Source organism: Ailuropoda melanoleuca, chromosome 8, assembly GCF_002007445.2.
Source record: "Ailuropoda melanoleuca isolate Jingjing chromosome 8, ASM200744v2, whole genome shotgun sequence".
Lineage (NCBI taxonomy): Eukaryota > Metazoa > Chordata > Mammalia > Carnivora > Ursidae > Ailuropoda > Ailuropoda melanoleuca.
In genome coordinates, this window is record NC_048225.1 from 68,665,188 (window position 1) to 68,681,855 (window position 16,668).

The 16,668-nt window shown below is 50.0% G+C and overlaps 2 protein-coding genes across 18 annotated transcripts in view; one reads left to right on the forward strand and one right to left on the reverse strand.

Moving 5' to 3' along the window:
- Window positions 1-13,437, forward strand: part of AKT3 (AKT serine/threonine kinase 3) — a 298,656-nt gene extending 285,219 nt beyond the window's left edge. For all 7 annotated transcript variants that reach the window (XM_034666651.1, XM_034666653.1, XM_019798522.2 and 4 more), the window contains 2 exons: window positions 1,241-1,343; window positions 7,838-13,437. In XM_034666651.1, the coding sequence (XP_034522542.1) occupies window positions 1,241-1,343; window positions 7,838-7,923 (189 nt within the window). In that variant the 3' untranslated portion in view covers window positions 7,924-13,437. The remainder of the gene's footprint in view (window positions 1-1,240; window positions 1,344-7,837) is intronic.
- Window positions 13,055-16,668, reverse strand: part of SDCCAG8 (SHH signaling and ciliogenesis regulator SDCCAG8) — a 239,423-nt gene continuing 235,809 nt past the window's right edge. For all 11 annotated transcript variants that reach the window (XM_034666639.1, XM_034666637.1, XM_034666640.1 and 8 more), the window contains one exon: window positions 13,055-13,400. In XM_034666639.1, coding sequence (XP_034522530.1) covers window positions 13,352-13,400 — 49 coding nt within the window. In that variant the 3' untranslated portion in view covers window positions 13,055-13,351. The remainder of the gene's footprint in view (window positions 13,401-16,668) is intronic.

Sequence of the window (16,668 nt, forward strand, 5' to 3'; positions counted from 1 at the left end):
CAGGGAGCCTGCTTCTCCCGCTCCCGCTCCCACTCCCCCTGCTTGTGCACGTGTGCGCACTGGCGCGCTCTCTGTCAAATAAATAAAACTTAAAAAAATGTTCTGGTACATGTGGCATAACCAGAGATGTGTGGTCCTTTATTCCAAAAACACGCTTTTCGTTCTGCTCACCCCCTGGTTTTTTAAAACATAGTCTGCCTAGAGAGTAACGTAAAGATTTTTGCCCTATTATTTAACATAAATTTGGTGACAAGAGTGGGAAAATGCATTGAGCCGAAGCCAGTTGTGTGTTTCTGTTTGTTTCTGTAAAATTTTTATAAAGCATATTGATTTCTGTCACTCGGTTGTCCGTATTTCTGTCCACTCGGGAATTTTCTTCTAAAAGCAGCATCTCCTGTTCTACACGGTGCTCATGAGAGCGGGTGCTGGGACTCCAGGCCCCGGGACAGGGCTCCCTTTGTTCTTCTGTGAGGCCGGAGCCCAGGGGAGCAGCGGAGGTCCCAGAGGCTTGGGCTCCTGTGACCTTTGGCAGCCCCAGACTTGCCCCACACCATGCCTGCTGCAACTCTGAGGCAGAGGCGTCCAGCCCTATCAGCCCTAGAGCAGTTCCTCTGACTCTCTTTCGGATCCTGGTCCCCTTTGAGGATCGGATGCAATCAAGGGACGAAACGTTCGCACGTAACTTCAGGGGTTCCCCAGACCCCTGTCCCAGAGCAGGGCAGACGTTCATGCCCATCTCAAGTAAGTGGGTGTGGTTCTTTGCCAAGGACAGGGGCAGCACTCTGTCACCTTGGGAGTAACGGTATCATTAAGTTGTGTTCTTACTAATAAGCTGTTGGACCAGGTGCCAGGAAGAGACTAGGGGACGAGTCATGCTTTCGCTGCCCAGGGGAGAGCCTGCATTTTGTCACCAGGGTTTGCATCCATATGGTTTGTGTGTATGTTTGTGATTGGCAGAGAAATTAGGACTTTTCAGTATCCTCTTTCCACCCTATTCTCTGGTTCTCATTTGTTCTGTTGCACATAATCCGTCATATTTTATACAGAACAACCAAGTACTTCCTGTTCTGTGCTCAGACTGTTGACTGGGAAGCCAAACGCCACGTCTCCCATACGCAGTGACTCAGCGGTCTGGTCTCTGGCACTGTTCTGTTAATTATTTGCTCCTTAATTTTATCCTAGAAATAAATTTTCCTAAACTGAAATCTGTTAACAGTACTCTTCTTTTTTCTTCTTGCAGCTTGTACCTCCTTTTAAGCCTCAAGTAACATCTGAGACAGATACCAGGTATTTTGATGAAGAATTTACAGCTCAGACTATTACAATAACGCCACCTGAAAAATGTAAGTACATCTAATAGGCACTTGATAACATTCTAATATAATGGAAGACAGCAGCCACTCTGTTGATTGGATGTTTTCAAGATCAAATTCCTCAGTGACTTACTTCATCCCACTTAAGAATATGGAGTTCCATGTTCAAGTATCAAAGATAGGTAGCTGCTGGGAGAGAAGTTTTGGGGAGTAGGAAAAATTACATAAAGAAAAATTGTAGCCTGAGAATCATGAACTCACTTGTAGACAACTTTGCCCTTCCTTACTGTTTTAGTACTTTCTTTCGCCATCAATTGGAAGGACTCTGAAAGTGACACTTCTGTGTTTACCCGACGGCTCACTCATGTGCCCCCTGCAGAATCATGCTTGTTTTGGTTTCCTGCTGACTTAATACTTTTGAATTCACTTTAAATTGAATCCCCTTTTTTAAAATTTAGTATTGGCGAAGACATAATTTAGTGTGCTAGTAACTTTTTGATACATATAAATTACATGTCTTAACACTGTGCATTCAAGCACCACTTAAGATTGTCCCACATACACTAGTATGTGCACATAGTTCGATAAATATCTTTAAGTAAGGGGACTTCAAAGGAAGGAACGGTATTATATCTGATACCTCTTGTGCCAACAGACTGCTGCATATCTGTTCTCATGAGCTTAGCGATGGGGATAGAATCGAGTTTCAGGGACATACGTGGAAAGCCAAACATTTCTTCAGGTCACACATCTTCTGGCTCATGATCCCATCATGTTCATTTTTTCTCCTTATCCCTTCGGATCCCTTCCTACTTTTCTTCTCCCTTCTCTCGTTTGTGAAAGGTAGAGTAGCTGAAGGTGCTGGTCCACAGCCAGTATCCACGAGAGGGAAGGTTCCAACCATGGATGCGGTCGGTCACCTGATAGTCCGCTGAAAGGCAAACTGGGAGCCATCCTGGTCTAGAGTTTTCAACTCGTAGCCTGACAACAAGGGACCGTGAACACACCCTGAAATGAAAAATATGATCATGTATGCATATGTGCACTTGGCTTTCTTTAGACTTGACAGAAGTTAAGAACCTCTTAACTTTCATTTTCTAAACGAAGAAATTGAAACCCAGGGAGACACTGAACTTCCCAGGTCCCCCAGTTAGTGTCAGCAGTAGCCAGGAGTGGGACTCCCCAACTTGGCCACGCTATGAGTTAGGAGTACGTGGGACTGCTATCCCCAGTGGGACAGTGGGCTTCCATTCTGTCTCGTGAGCCATCGCTAAAGTCTTAGAATCCGTGAGAGGAGAAGACAGTGCTGGAAAGCCTGCAGATCCATGGGCAAGTGGCTGAGGACTTGTGTGAGCAGAATGGGGGCTTGGGCCTTGGCACAGTCTCTGGTGGCCCCAGGGTGGACGGTGGTGACGCATGTGTCTGAAATGCAGGCAGCACCAGTGAGGTGTCAGAAGGGCCCAGGAGCACATTGCACCACAGAGCATTTGCCAGACCTTGTCGTTGTGATAGAACATTAACTGCAGTCAGACCACATCATTCCCCTGCCCACAGCCCTTCCATGGGTCCCAAACTCAACACTAGAAATCTGAACTGCTCATGCGGGGTTGCACAGGCTGTCTGGTCCGGTCCCTGCTCTTGCTCCATCTTGTCCCACCGCCCCGTGTTCATCCTCACTTTGAACATGCCACGCCTCACCGTGCCTCGGGACTTGGGTGTTAACCGTTGTCTCTGCCTGCTATGCTCTTTTCCCCGACATTTGCATCAACAGCTCTTACTCCCTCAGATCTCAGCTTAAATGTCACTTCCCTAGAGAGCTTGCTTTCACCTCCCAATCCAAAGAACAGTGCAACCCATTGGGCACTGCCTCCTCCACCCCGTGATTCTGTGGATTGACAGCTTGCTGATAACTCTTCTGGTTAATTTGTTCATTTCTCTGTTTACTGTCTGGCCAACTAGAATGCGGTAACCCTGAGAAAAAGGGCTTGGTTTCCTATTCACAGCTAGCCCCAGCTCCTGGCTGGGTATCTGGCCCGGCATCGGCATTCAGTAAATATGTTTGAAGTGAAGGAATAAACACGTTATGGCAAGGGCCTGGTCGTTTGCCGGCCAGGAGGAGGCCCAGCTCTTTACAGACGGTGCTGTTGGCCATCCGTGCCCAGGACTTTGTGCTTTGGCCTCCCTCCCCATGTGAAACCCACAGAGGGCACCGAGAGGGTGAGGTCCCAGTGTGTCTCTGTCTCGGCCTTAGCTCTTTGAGACCGTTCTCTTTGATAAATAGAGCTTTGGTATTTGTGGCCTCTTAAGACAACTAAATACGTGGTCTTGGACATCAGAGAAATAGGCAGGCTCTGCGAATGCAAAGCCGTGAGCACAGACTGCTTCGGACGGGAGTCCAGTCCTCACGTGAAGAGACCCGTGAGTCTGAGTCACGAGGAAAGGACTGAGGAGGATGAAGAGAGCCTGGTGGGGTGACTGTGTCATGCCTGGCTCTGCCACTCCCTCCCTGGAAAGGGGCAGGTCACTTTGCCGTTTGAGAAAGGGGGCGCAAGGCTGGGTGGTGTCCCCGAGCCCCAGCTTTCCCCTGTGGTGCCTGAGAAGCTGTCCTGGTCGGAAAGGAGCTGGAATTGGACAGCTTTGAAGAGCCCTAGTTTTGATTCTATTTAAGTCCATAGTGTTTTTTGTCCTGGGACTCACTGCTTGAAGCATGAGGCTGGGCCCAGTACAATGAACATCCCGCAGAAGAGAGTGGATGCAAATCTGGGGCCAGGGGACCCACCTAAAGAGGCTGCGAGAAAGCGGGAACCTGGAAGGACACAGCAGAGCAGCTCCCATACCCAAGACTGTGAGTTAAATCTGTAGCTCTGTAGCAGGCACGGCCCTGGCCGTCAGTCCTTCTTCTCCACAGACTTGATTCAAGGCCCAGGGGCGCCCGGCCGGCTCAGTAGGTTGGGCAACTGCCTTCGGCTTGGGTCTTGATCCTGGGGTCCTGGGATCGAGGTCCTCGTTGGGCTCCCTGCTCAGCACGGAGTCTGCTTCTCCCTCTGCCTGCTGCTCCCTCTGCTTGTGTTATCTTTCTTTCTCTGACAAATAAATAAAAACAAACAAACAAAGCCCTGGCTGACGAGGTCCAAATCTCTTCAGGATTCACCTCGCCTGCCATACCCCTAACTCCAGACTCACTCGGCACTTGACATGCTGAGAATATGTCATTAACAGGCACTCTGTGGCTTCATGTTTAGAACTTCATGAAGTGAGACAGAAATGTTAAAAGACGTTTTAAGTCACCCGGCATGGTTTCTAGACTGTCCTCTGAACCTGGTGTCTCCGCTTCTCGATCAGTACTACAACACGTTTAGTCACGAACAGCAACCCCGTTCTTGAAGAATCTGTGTCATTTTAGACGCAGGAAACGCTGTTCATGCCCAGTGACTTGCAGCCTTGAAAGGATAAAGGAGTTTTTCTAGGTCGAGACAGGGATCAGCGGGGGGCTCACACTGTAGTCCCTTCGAAGGTGGGTCCCAGAATGCACCTGCCACGGAGGCCTGGGAATGTGTGGCTGTGTGGGCACCCAAACCCAGAAACCGGAGTCCAGCAGCAGCGTCCTGCGTCTGTCGGGGCTGTCTGATTTCCCATTTCAGGACCTCAGCAGAGAGAGCCGATGACGGTGCTCAGCAGGCCGGAGAGCGGTCCGGGGAGCGTGGGGCCGGGTCTTTAAAGGGATGGTCCCTGGAAACATCCTAGATCCCTTAGAGGCAGATCACAGGAGGCGCAGTGAAACCTCGGACTGTGATTACATGTAACGTAATCTTGCAGCTTTGAGGGGTGTTGCTGGTGAGCGGCCGTGCAGCCGCTAAAGCGTGGAGATTTTGTTCACGGGAGCCCTCCGCGGTACCCTCAGTTAGCGACGGCCTCCTTCCCACTCGCCACCTGGCTTTTGGGACACAGAATGGAGTTACATTTTAGAACAAATCAGCACATCGACAGGCAGAATGTTCCTTGCCGACAAACAGCTGCGGTCACATGCCAGATTGTTCTCACTGGTGTTAATTAATTGGACAGATTTTGGAATGTGTCGTCTTGCATTTTATCCATTAATGGTCCTCTGCCTTCCTCTTGCAGGGAAAGAGGATTTCTTTGAGATCGAATAGCTTTTAATGCCATGTAATTACATTTGTTGAATGCTGGAAGGAAATGAGGTTCCTTGGGCCACGGATTCTGATGTGGGATGGGGAGTTGATCCCTGCTTTCTTGTTCCAAATGTGTCTCGTGTTTGCAGCATGGCTCATGCGTGTCGTCAGCAACTGCTCCCTATGACTGTCCATGCAGAGCATGAACGTTGGTTGGTGTGACGGGCTCTGGCTTGGGCAGGCCACTGCCCTCTCCTTCCACAGCCCCCCACCTGTGGGCCCAGACCACCTCCCTTGTCCCCTGGGCAGGATCAGATCCTGGCCCCTTGCTGTGGCTGAGCAGGAGGGGGCAGAAGGGAGCCGCAATAAGGGAGTGATGTAATGGGCTTTAAAGAATCTCAAGGTGTGGGGCCCTTGCTCAGTCACCTGTGAGGTTGAGATTTTTTTATGTTCGGAAATGTGATGTATTTGTTACTGAAGTGGCAGATTAAAGACTTTAATTCTCAGCTGACTTGCAGCCTAGAGCAGTAGGTGCTCCTCCTTGGGCAGGAAGCCCGGCACCTCCCTTGGGGTGTAGAGGGCCTGCTGACTGGGGCCAGGGCCGGGGCCACCCGGGGAACCAGTGCAGTGCGGGCAACAGCCTCCCACACGGGCGGTCCGGGGCTCTCTGCACGTTCACTGCACAGAAACACGCAGCCAAGCAAAGCTGTTAGTGGGGAACGCTGTTTCCTTGAAATGTGATTGGCATGTGTCCGCATCTGAACACTAAGCTTGCAGCTGTTTTTTCTCTAGTTTTTATACTTTGTGACTCAACAACAGATAAGCCTTCCCAGCGCCTTTAGTGCAGCCAAAAATACTGTGGAAGGTATTTGATCTGAACCATGTGTGTGGTTTGCTTGGTGCCTAACCAGTATTTGATAAGAAGGAGGCAGAGATTTCCTCAAGTCACAATCCTCTCTAGAAAAGCTGACGTAGTTAGAAAGCCTGTCTGCAGAGGGACGGAAGCCCTTGGAGGTCCATGGTCTACATGGAGCAGGGAGCCCCAGATCCTCTTCATGGATTGATTGCCACCTAATCCAGTGATTTTTTTCCTGATATATTTGAGGTCACAGATTTTGGTTAGCAACTTGCTCCCATTTCTAGAATCTTCCGTATTCAGAATAGAATATCCAACAGAAGCACAGTGAGAAAAGATATGTTTGCTCTCCAGAGAAATGTGTGTCATCGAGGAGCCCAGAGCATCATCCTTGTTGTGTGACAGCGTCGGTGCTCACCATACGGAGGTCTGTCTGCTTTCTCTTGTTATGTGACCTCCATGCTCCTGGAGAGGCTGGAAAATTTAAAGACTTGCACTGTATTCCCATCGGTATTGGAGGAAGTGGAATTATTTTGCTTGAAGAAAAGAAGATTGGGTGTTTGAGAGCCTCCTGCTGTGCTTCCCCTGTGGGACATCATCTGACCCCACGTGCTTTTGGGGAGAGCAGGAGAGGCTTCGTGGGCACCTCCTGCATAGACGGGGAGCCCCGATGGTGGCTGGACTTGGCCCAGAGCCCGGAGCAGGTGCCCAGGGGACGGTGTGGCCAGGGTGACTGGACGCATGACCACATGCAAGGAAAGCTTCCTGGCTGTGTGGGACTTTAACCACCGGGACAGTTAGGAGAAGGTCTTGCGGGATCATTCGAGATCTTTCGAATATGGGAAGGCAGGGAAGGTGACAGGGGGCAGCCCATGTGAAAGCGGCTCGCTTCCGTGCCTTCATGTCTCTGCTCGCTGCTGGTTTCCTGTGGAGCTGGTGTTAGATGCTGGCGTCTCGCCCTCTTCCATTGTCTTCCTCTCTCCACTCTGGTTTAAAGGTGCATCTTAGGGAAACTGGAAACGGTGACCGAAGAGTAAATAATGTAAACAATGTCAAATCAAGGCGTCATATGAAGCTTGATTTCACAGTCACACCTAAAGCACCAAGAAGAAAAATAAACACATTTGAAGGTGTTGGTACTGGATTCCAGACCCTTCTGGTGCCTTAGGCCTGACTGCCCGCTGCATTTTCGACAGGCGTAGTTTCATGAAGTTGGAGGTTACTAAAGATCGTTCACTCCTTCTTATTTAAAAAAAATCTGGTTTTCTTCAATAGTATTTCTTCACAGTGTGTTGGGTCTTAAGATGTTCATGGCTTGAAGGAGACGTGAGGGTGTTATTTCTTCATAGGTCATGCGTGTGAAAGGGAGATCGTTTGGGGAGTTAGTGTCGTTACACTGTGTTGTGTTGTTGGCCACAAGTGTCTTGGAGCTTGTTGCCGCAGTTGACCTTCCCTGTGCTAGATGTTAGAATCACGTAGACCAGAGATACCGTGGCAAACAGTAACCGTGATGTTAAGTGGCCGCTTTGTGCCCGCAGATGACGAGGACGGCATGGACTGCGTGGACAACGAGCGGCGGCCGCACTTCCCTCAGTTCTCCTACTCCGCCAGTGGCCGCGAGTAAGGCCCCCGTCCTGCTCCTTCACTGTCATCCCAGATTTCCTCCTCAAGACGATTCCCGGACATCACACCAGTCATAGCTCTTACAAAGCAGGAGCGCCTCCAGACACCCCAGCCCACTCTCACCCCCACGAGAACACACATGGACGCAAACACACTTGTTTGTTTTTGCATGAAATTGTATCTCCGTCTACGGTCTCATGCTGCTGCTGCTACTGTCTTACTATTCTAGCAACTTTAAGGGGTAATTTTACAATCTTTGGAAGTCATGAGCCCACCATTGTTCATTTGTGCACCAGTTGTCATCTCTTGATCTTTTAGTTTTTGTTTTTCCCTCACAGTGAAGGCTAAATGAGATACACTGATTCTAGGTACATTTTTTAACTTTCTAGAAGATACATTGAAAACTAATTAGACTAAGAAGATGTAGTTTATAATTCAGAACAAGCAATTGTGGTAGGGTGGTGACGTGCATATGCAGAGTTGTAGGAAGGCACGAGAGATCAGTGCGTACGGTGGGGATTGTGCACTCAGACCTGGCCGGAATCCGTAGGGAAGCATCTGAGAGAAGGACCGAACGACCGTTGAGACAGAGCGCTAGACGCACACGAAGTCCCTGTCGGACACCGCGGACGAAGCCCCCTGTTCTCCTGGACGGCCGGATTTCACGGGCGGGCATTGGCAGGACGGACACTGTTCTTCTGGGAAGGGGGCATATGCACGGCAGAGGCAAGGTCGCTCACGGGCTCGATGACATGATTTGCACCAGAGAGCAGTTTTTGTTTTTTTTTCCCCTGTGCTTGAAAACCTTTTTCCTTTCTTGATCTTTATCACCTCTGATGGCTGAAGAATGTAGACAGGTATAATGATCCTGCTTTTCACCAAAATTTGTACACCAAGGTAAACAGGTGTTTGCCTTATTTAAGTTTTGACTTTCGGTTCTACGTGAATTAGCTTTTTCTCGGATGTTAAAACTTTGAATGTCCTTCTATGATTTTGTTTATATTGCAGTAGTATTTATTTCTTAGTGAAGAGAATTGTGTGTCATGTTAGCAAATGCAGCTCCAACTTACACGGACCAGACTCACTGCAGTTTATTTTGACCCACGTGCAAGGAGTGTGCACGCCAGTGAGGGTCGTGCACTTTTTCTCCTTTGTAACAAAATTCGATGAGGCTCTGAAATTGTACTTATTGGTTAGAATTGGGCTCTGGGAGAAGAGATGCCGGCACTGAACCCCTTGGTGCTCAAAAGTGAGAAAACCCCAGCTCTCCGTGCCGAGGGGCTAAGGAGGTGGAAGGGTGTGGCTGTTGACCGTTAGAACAGAAGCGCTCTGACGGCCCGGTGACGTCTCGCCGCGAAGGAACAGCGACCAGCGTGACCGTGACAAATGCACCGTACTTGGCAAAATGCACACATCTTGAGTATTCATAAAGTAGGCAGTAAGGGGTAAGAACCCGGTGTGTTTATTCCGATCATGGTACATTTATCACTGACTTAAGCCATCAGGGAGAAAACAAAACACACACAAAAAGAACACCTCCAACTTTTCTTTTTCTGTATATACTCGTGTCCCCAAATTCCGACATTTCTCACTGAAAGGGGATGTGTATGCAAACCTCATCTTTCTCCTTCATTAATGATGATCTTCAGATTAAACCCTTTGGTGCTAGGAGCTGACATTTTCCAAAGCAGCCTATGAAGTCCAGGGGCTGGGGGTCCTCGCCGCGGTCGCGGGAGGCCGGCCGGCCCTGTGGAGCGATCGTGGCGATGTCTCTAGTCACACGTTCTGACAGCTCCCCGTGGAACACTGCGGCGTGACGTGGTATGACGACTCAGATGTGTTGTGTGGACGAGCAAGTGACTTTCTAAGTAGGATGAATCATATTCATATGCAGATGTCTTAGCCTCGTGGCGCTGGAAGTGTGGATCTGTAGAGGAGACACCACTGCTGGCGGTGGGCGGGCCGCTGGGACTGACGGGGGTCAAAGGGCATTTTACTAAGGCAGCTAAGACATATTCAGACATAGGTTTTATCCTAATTTTTCATACTCCTACCTGAGTGAGGTTCATCCTTAGCATTGAGTAGGAAGTTACAGGAAATGGTAGTTCATTCTTACTTACACATGTCGCTTCACTTTTTCTCCCCTCTCGGAATTCTTTTGAATGTTTCGCTTTGACCAGAACGTAGACTAGAAGGTATGTCCTGTAAGTTGTCTCGCACCCATTTTATCCAAGAGGAACAGATAGAGGCAGAGAAGGTGGCTGAGGCTGGCTGATGTTCGTGCGGAGCGGCCGTCCCTCTCGAGGGCGACCCCATACACTAAGCACTTCGATAGCTCCCCCCCCAACCCTTAAGGTGGTTTCCCGTGACCTTGGTCAAGGACACTTCCTAAAGATGAGTGACCGCGCTGACAGTGCCCGGCCCGGCCACTCCTCACAGCTGGCTCACGGTCCCCAGCCCGCGTGCAGGGCTCACTCACGCTGGGCCTCAAGATGTGCTGGGGACCCACGGGGCACTTCCTTGACTTCCCTGTCCAGCCTCCCTTGCTCTCGTTCCCAGGTGTCCATCAGCTGGCATGGAGGAACGACGGGAAAACAGATGTGTACGTGTGTGTGTGTGTGTGTGTGTGTGTGTGTAGAGGGAGGGTTCCGCACCTGCCCTTGGGGCTGCCTGTGGCCGCGGTGGGGGCTGCTGGCAGAAGGCGAGGCCCGAACATGGCATCACTCCATCAGGACGCGGGTCAGACGCTGCGGACTCCATCCCGCACTAACTTCCGTGAAGTCTGCCCTCTTGTCTTAATGCAGCCATCTGGGAGGAAATTGGCCATTTCTGCTTGGATTTTTTGGCAGGTTGCTCACAGCTTTGCTTCCTACACTAATTACATAGCATTATTTCAGTATTGTTTTCCATTTCCCGTACCTGATTTCCGGCTTCTTAAAGCTGACTGTTCTTGCAGGGGCCCCTTGCTTTTCCTAGCGGACAAAAGTAAGGGCCTTCCTTACTAACTGCAGGGTCTCTGTATTACACCTCGACGTACACACTTTGCTGCTACTGTTCGTACTGTCTACAGTAGAATTTCCTTATCTTGCTCCTGGTAGTGCATTACAGGCAAGCATGAAATGTAAAGTATTTATTTAAATAAAAAGAAAACCTCTAAATTGGTAATTGAATTACCTCCCTGTAGCTTTATAGTTTGTGACATTTCTTGACCTTGCTAGTTCTTTCATTAGATCCGCGCAAGATCTAGTCATCTGGTTAAGGATTTTAAGCAGACGCAACTATGAACCCAAGAAAAACTGTATTACTATTACTGTCGGTCATACTAAAACTGTTATTTCCTTAAGTATATGACCCACAAGGATGTGAAATAACTACAAGGAACTGTTTTTGTACACTGTACATCCTTAGTATTTTTACACGTATATGATAGGGATGCACATTATTTTCCTTCGTACAGACGGCTTAAATAAAGCACTATGTCAATCTGCTCCTTCTCTGTTTGTTGTTGTTGGACGTGGTTCTGTAGTCTCAGAAAATCAAATATTATTCTTTTCTGAAAAAAAAAAAGATTTTTAATAGCTCCAGCTGGCATTAACCTACCCTATATAAAATGTGAGAGGAGAATAACGTCCATCTCTTGTAGCCCCAAAACACACACAGGACTGCTTTGTTATTACTTCAGTAAAATGGCAATAGTGCAGTTGTGCAAACTTGGACGAGGGGCCGCTACTGAAGGGGGGGCTGCCAAACCCTCAGCGCTGGGTCTCAGGTGCATCTCCCCTGAAGTCAGGGATGGAAGAAGGGGGCTCCCTGGAGATGTGTTAGGGACCTAAGAAGCTTAACACCGGATGGTTTGGGCCCAGAACTCCTCAGGAGTGTTGTTCCTCAGTGATGTCTTCCTGGTAACCTTACACGTGTTGCTCTGCATACTTCCTTTCTTAGAATGGACGTTGGCAAATTAACAAAGGTGGTCGTGGGTGAGAGATGGGTAGGGTGGTTGTACTTCAGTCTGATTTATCTAGACTTATTTTGGATGGGGCCTTTTTCTGATTTTACCTCATAAACCTACTATTGTACAAACTTGGCTTTGCTCCTGTGACTAAGCTGAGTAGAGGAATGGCTTTGGGACCAGAGTTAGTTAGGCGTGCACGTGTGTGTCACACAGCCAGATCTGAGGGCATTCTTACGTGTGCTCTTCTCTCAAAACCACTGGGATGGACAGATCCAGGAGGCTAAAATAAAGTGACCTCTACAATTCTTTAAGGGTGCTATTTGTAGAATATTGTGTAATTTATTTACTGTAGTCCTCAAACAGAATTAGGGACAATTAACATATCTTAGGTGACAACCTTGATGTCTAGCACATTGGATTAAATCAAAAAGTGAATCCAGATAGAAGTTCTACTCTTTCAGGCTTGAACCTTTTCCATGCTTGAGAGACTTTCGAAAGCTCTTTGCATGTGTATCCTCCCACCGCCTCCGAAGCCTAATCCCCATCCATCCCGAGAGGCCACAGGGGGCTGGTGAGGGCAAGGGTTCGGGAATGCTAGCCAGGAGAAGGGCCTTAGGTCAGGGCCTCCTCCCGCCCACCCGCAGCCTTGCCTTTAGCACCTCATTGTCCTCCTCACAGACAACACGACACTTCAGTGCCCGGTTTTTATTACTTTCAAGCATCTGAGGGCTTAACCGTGTGTAGTAGAAATACTCTCTTAGACTAACAGAACGATCTGTGTACAGATACCCGAAAGACCTTGAAGTCAACTTTGTAATTCCACGAAGTACATTCGTAGGCTCCTCTCAAATACCGCACATTCAAGAAGAAACCCGACACCTCTAAGCCAAAGACGCTTTCTTGTCTGTTTTCCTTGTGAACAGAGTGGACAGGATAAATAGTGCTTCCTGGTGTCTCCCGACTGCACAGAGTAGCAGGACGATGAGTGACGGAGTCTTACGAGATGTTGATTAAAAGCATCAGAAGTTAGAGGATGCTCTCTAGCTCACGAAGAGGGAAGGAAACGTGAATGGCAGGAAGAAAGTCTGGTCCTTAATACCCTCTGGCCTAGTTAAAATATGTGCCTTTTTGGTGTGTTTCGTTCATCACTACAAGGTAAAAAGGAAACATTACAATTCAGGTCTTTAAAAAGTTCATTTATTGCAAGTCATGTGTGTAACAGCATACAAATGAGCAGATCTAAAAACATCGTCACTTCAAGCCATTTCTGGAAACCCAGCAGGAGGGCTCCTCGTCCGGTGCCGGAGCTGAGCCGCAGGCCGCAGCACACAGGTGCCTCCGAGCATCGGACGGGGCGCCCATCGTGCAGCCCGCGGCTGCCCCAGGCACCGGCCGCTGTCCCGGAAGGTGGTGGCGTGCTGTGGCATCTCACGAACAAATCAGATGAATGTAAATATCTCTTTGTAAACCATTTATTTCATTCTGTTTCGTCCAGGTCAGCAATCAGATTGTTGCATGCTGGGTAACTGGAAAAAATGATAATAAAAAGTAAGTTTAAATAGATCTTGTTCTTCCCTGTGATTTGTCTGCTCGCTGGCTGAGGTGCCCCTTCTACATTTACAGAGAAAAACCACGCTTCTGCTAAAAATGCAGACACTGTATGTAATCAGACGCATGAAAAGCCGTTGTCAGACGGGAACGTGAGGTGAACGACTTTAAGGCTTTAACTCTGAAAACCACCCGTACCCCAGACGTCAAGTCTGTCTCTTGGGGAAGGGCAGCCGATGGCAGGGTGTGGCTACAGAGCCACCCCCTCCCTGTCTGGGGAAGGAGACCCCGATCCGCGCCAGGATCTGTTTCCTGAAAACCGCTCAGACATTACAGCTGGGGAAGCTCGAACAAAAACAGGATGCAGGCCAAGTGTCCCTGAGACATTCCTAGTGAAATCAAAATGAGCTAAAACCTCCCAAGTTTTTAGCGGCAGACACTTTATTATAACATATATAAAGGCATTTTTTTTCACATGGAAACCACCTCCCACATGCTGGAAGAGGGAATTTGGTATATCTGACCTCTTGGCCTTAAACAGGAATAAAGTTTTCAAAACCAGCTGCCGAAAACTGGGTTGAAGGGGTCACAGGTTAGTGGAGTCGTGAGTACACCGCTGACAGCCCTGGCCTACGGGGCTGCTCAGATTAGCTTAGCCCACAGCAGGACGTGGGGCCAGAAACCACTGCAGACGGTTCCTCCAGTGTCCCTACCCAGGACCACGTGGGAAGATGAGTAAGACGCAGTCCTTGACCTCGAGGAGCAGGAGAGCCTGAGGACGGCGGGCGGGCGGGCAGGCTGGCTGGCAGAGACACACGTGGGCCTTCGCCCTCCCCAACAGGCATTTCCTGAGCTACAATCGGTGGGGGAGGGGGAGCTCCTATGAGAACCCAGTTTCAGCCACAATTACTTGAGGATTTCCAAGATAGGACAGTGAGTGAAAGATCAGAATTCACGCAAGAGAAATAGGAACATCAGTCTGTTGCCTCTTTTGAAAGATGCAAAAAGGGAATGTTTTGGTAGGCCTCTCGGTGTGTGACACTGATCTTGCCTCTTCGGTGCGCAAGTCTGTAAGTAGAAGGGTCATTAGAATGTCACGTGTGCAGCCGCCGCGCTTGGAACGCGCGGAGTAAGCGAGTGGGATGCGTGTCTCCGAGCACAAGGATAAGCATAAACCATGGCAGGCATATCGCAAAAGAAAGAGGTAACCAAACTTTGGGGGGGAAGACACACACCCCTGTGACGTGCGCAGAGTAACGGTGAAGACCTGCAGCAGAAAGAAAACATGTTGCAGGAATTCTCTGAAAACCGAGCTCGGGGAACTGGCATCTCTCATTATAATGAGCTCACAGTGTGTGCGGGCTCCGGGCCCAGCTAGTAACTGATGATCCCCCGACCCGGCCCCTGGTGGCCCTCAGACCGCTCCCAGAACCTGCGACCTCCGGCCCCTGTGGGACCCCTCAGGAGCAGCGCAGATGTGAGGTCCCGGACGTGAGCAAACAGATGGGAGCCAGCCCGAATCTCTCCCTGGAGCAAATTCCCTGTCGCTGTCTCTTCGATGGTTTGATATTTTATTTGGTTTTGATGCAAAGCCCATCCTGACTAGTATTACAGTCCCAGAAGTACCGTTCACGGGTCCGGCATCCCCAGTGCCTACGGCTGCCGGCCCCATCCTGGAAACATCTGACTGAATAATTCGCCCCTTGCGCACGTCACTGTTTGGTCTATAAACGCAGCACCCCGTGTTGCCCTCGGTTTGCTGGAGCTTTAGTAGAGAACATTTCTCAGTGCTCCCCCCATCCTGCCGCATGTCCAGAGACAGAGAAGCTTTAGTTACTGCCCAAATTTCGCTCGTCTGCCATCACTTCCTAGGGCTATTAGCCATCTTCTAGAAAGTTGGGTCCATCGTCCACACCACCGTGATCATGGTCTGGCTGGGGGGGGGTGGTGAGAATGCGCGTGCCAGTGGGACATTAGGTGGTGAACTGGGACTGGAGCCCTCGGCCACCACCTCCCCGTCCTCTGCCTTCCAGCCTGTCACCAAGGCCCCTTGCTGTGGCCCGCCTGGCTGGTGTGGCCACATCTGCCATGGTGTGTGGCTGCCCTCCAGAAGAGCTCGGGAGGGCCGACGGGACACCCTGGCAGCTGCTCTTCTGAAATACTGTCCACAGATGACAGAAATGCCCCCCATCTACATGCCTGCTGCTGCGACCCCATTTTCTTTGTTCTCATTTTAAATCCTAATAGAGCCTTCTCTCCACAAACCCTGACTTTTGTGTTCATCTCTGAAGTTTGACTTGAAATTCAGAGTTTAAAAAATGAGTCTCTCTGGGTGACCTGAATTGCTCCCCAGGCAACCATGCCGTGGGGTCCAGCAGAGCCTTTTCTGCCCCTTTGTTCCCAAGCCCCAGCCCCCCTTACCCCTACCCCAGGGAATGCCCGGCCCACCTCGCCCCTGCTCACAGACCGCGCATGCTCAGCCTCAGCCTGACCTTGTTTCCATCCGCGGACCTCCACCCAGCCTCTCACTAGTCTCCCCAAATGCAACACCCCCACCCGCCTGGCTCATTTGCATATTTTTCTGTCTCTGTGTTCAGGTCAAAAAATGGCCCCATTCCTTGTGCCCCTGGCAAGAAAGCATCTATTTTTAACCAGAGAGAAGAGTCCTGTCCACCCCCCGCTGGGGCATTTTCAAGCTTGTCCCAAGTGAACAGAGCTCCAGAGAAGCCACAGTAGCTACTGCTTGGGGAGCCAGAGCCGGTGACAGGCCCCACCCCGGGGAGAGGCCGGTGGACACCCTTCGTCCACGCAGCCTGCGGCTTAGGGACTGAACACCACCTCCTTGAGAAGTTCAGTTCACTTTGGCTCTGGGCCTTCTTTCTCCCACCTGTACAGAAAGGTGATTTATCCAGAGGCCCCTTTGCACCTGCCAACCTGGCCAGCTTCACAGTCACCAGTGCCAGAGTCAGGGTCCCGCGGGGGCTCCCTCTTAAAGGGAAAGCTGGTTCTTTAAGGGTTTTTGTTTGGGTTTTGGTTTTGGTTTTGACCAGGACCCGAGTGTAGAAAGGTAAACCACCTCCCGGCTGAGATCTGAGCCCCGGCCGTGTGACCTTGAAGCCCAGGCGCGCTCATGCTCCTCTGACCCGCTCAGTGAGGGCACATAAGCCACCGAGCGCGATCTTCGTGGCGTGGAGCAGGAGTCAGATGTGGAAGGCTGGCCGGCACACACGGGCCACGTGGACTCCG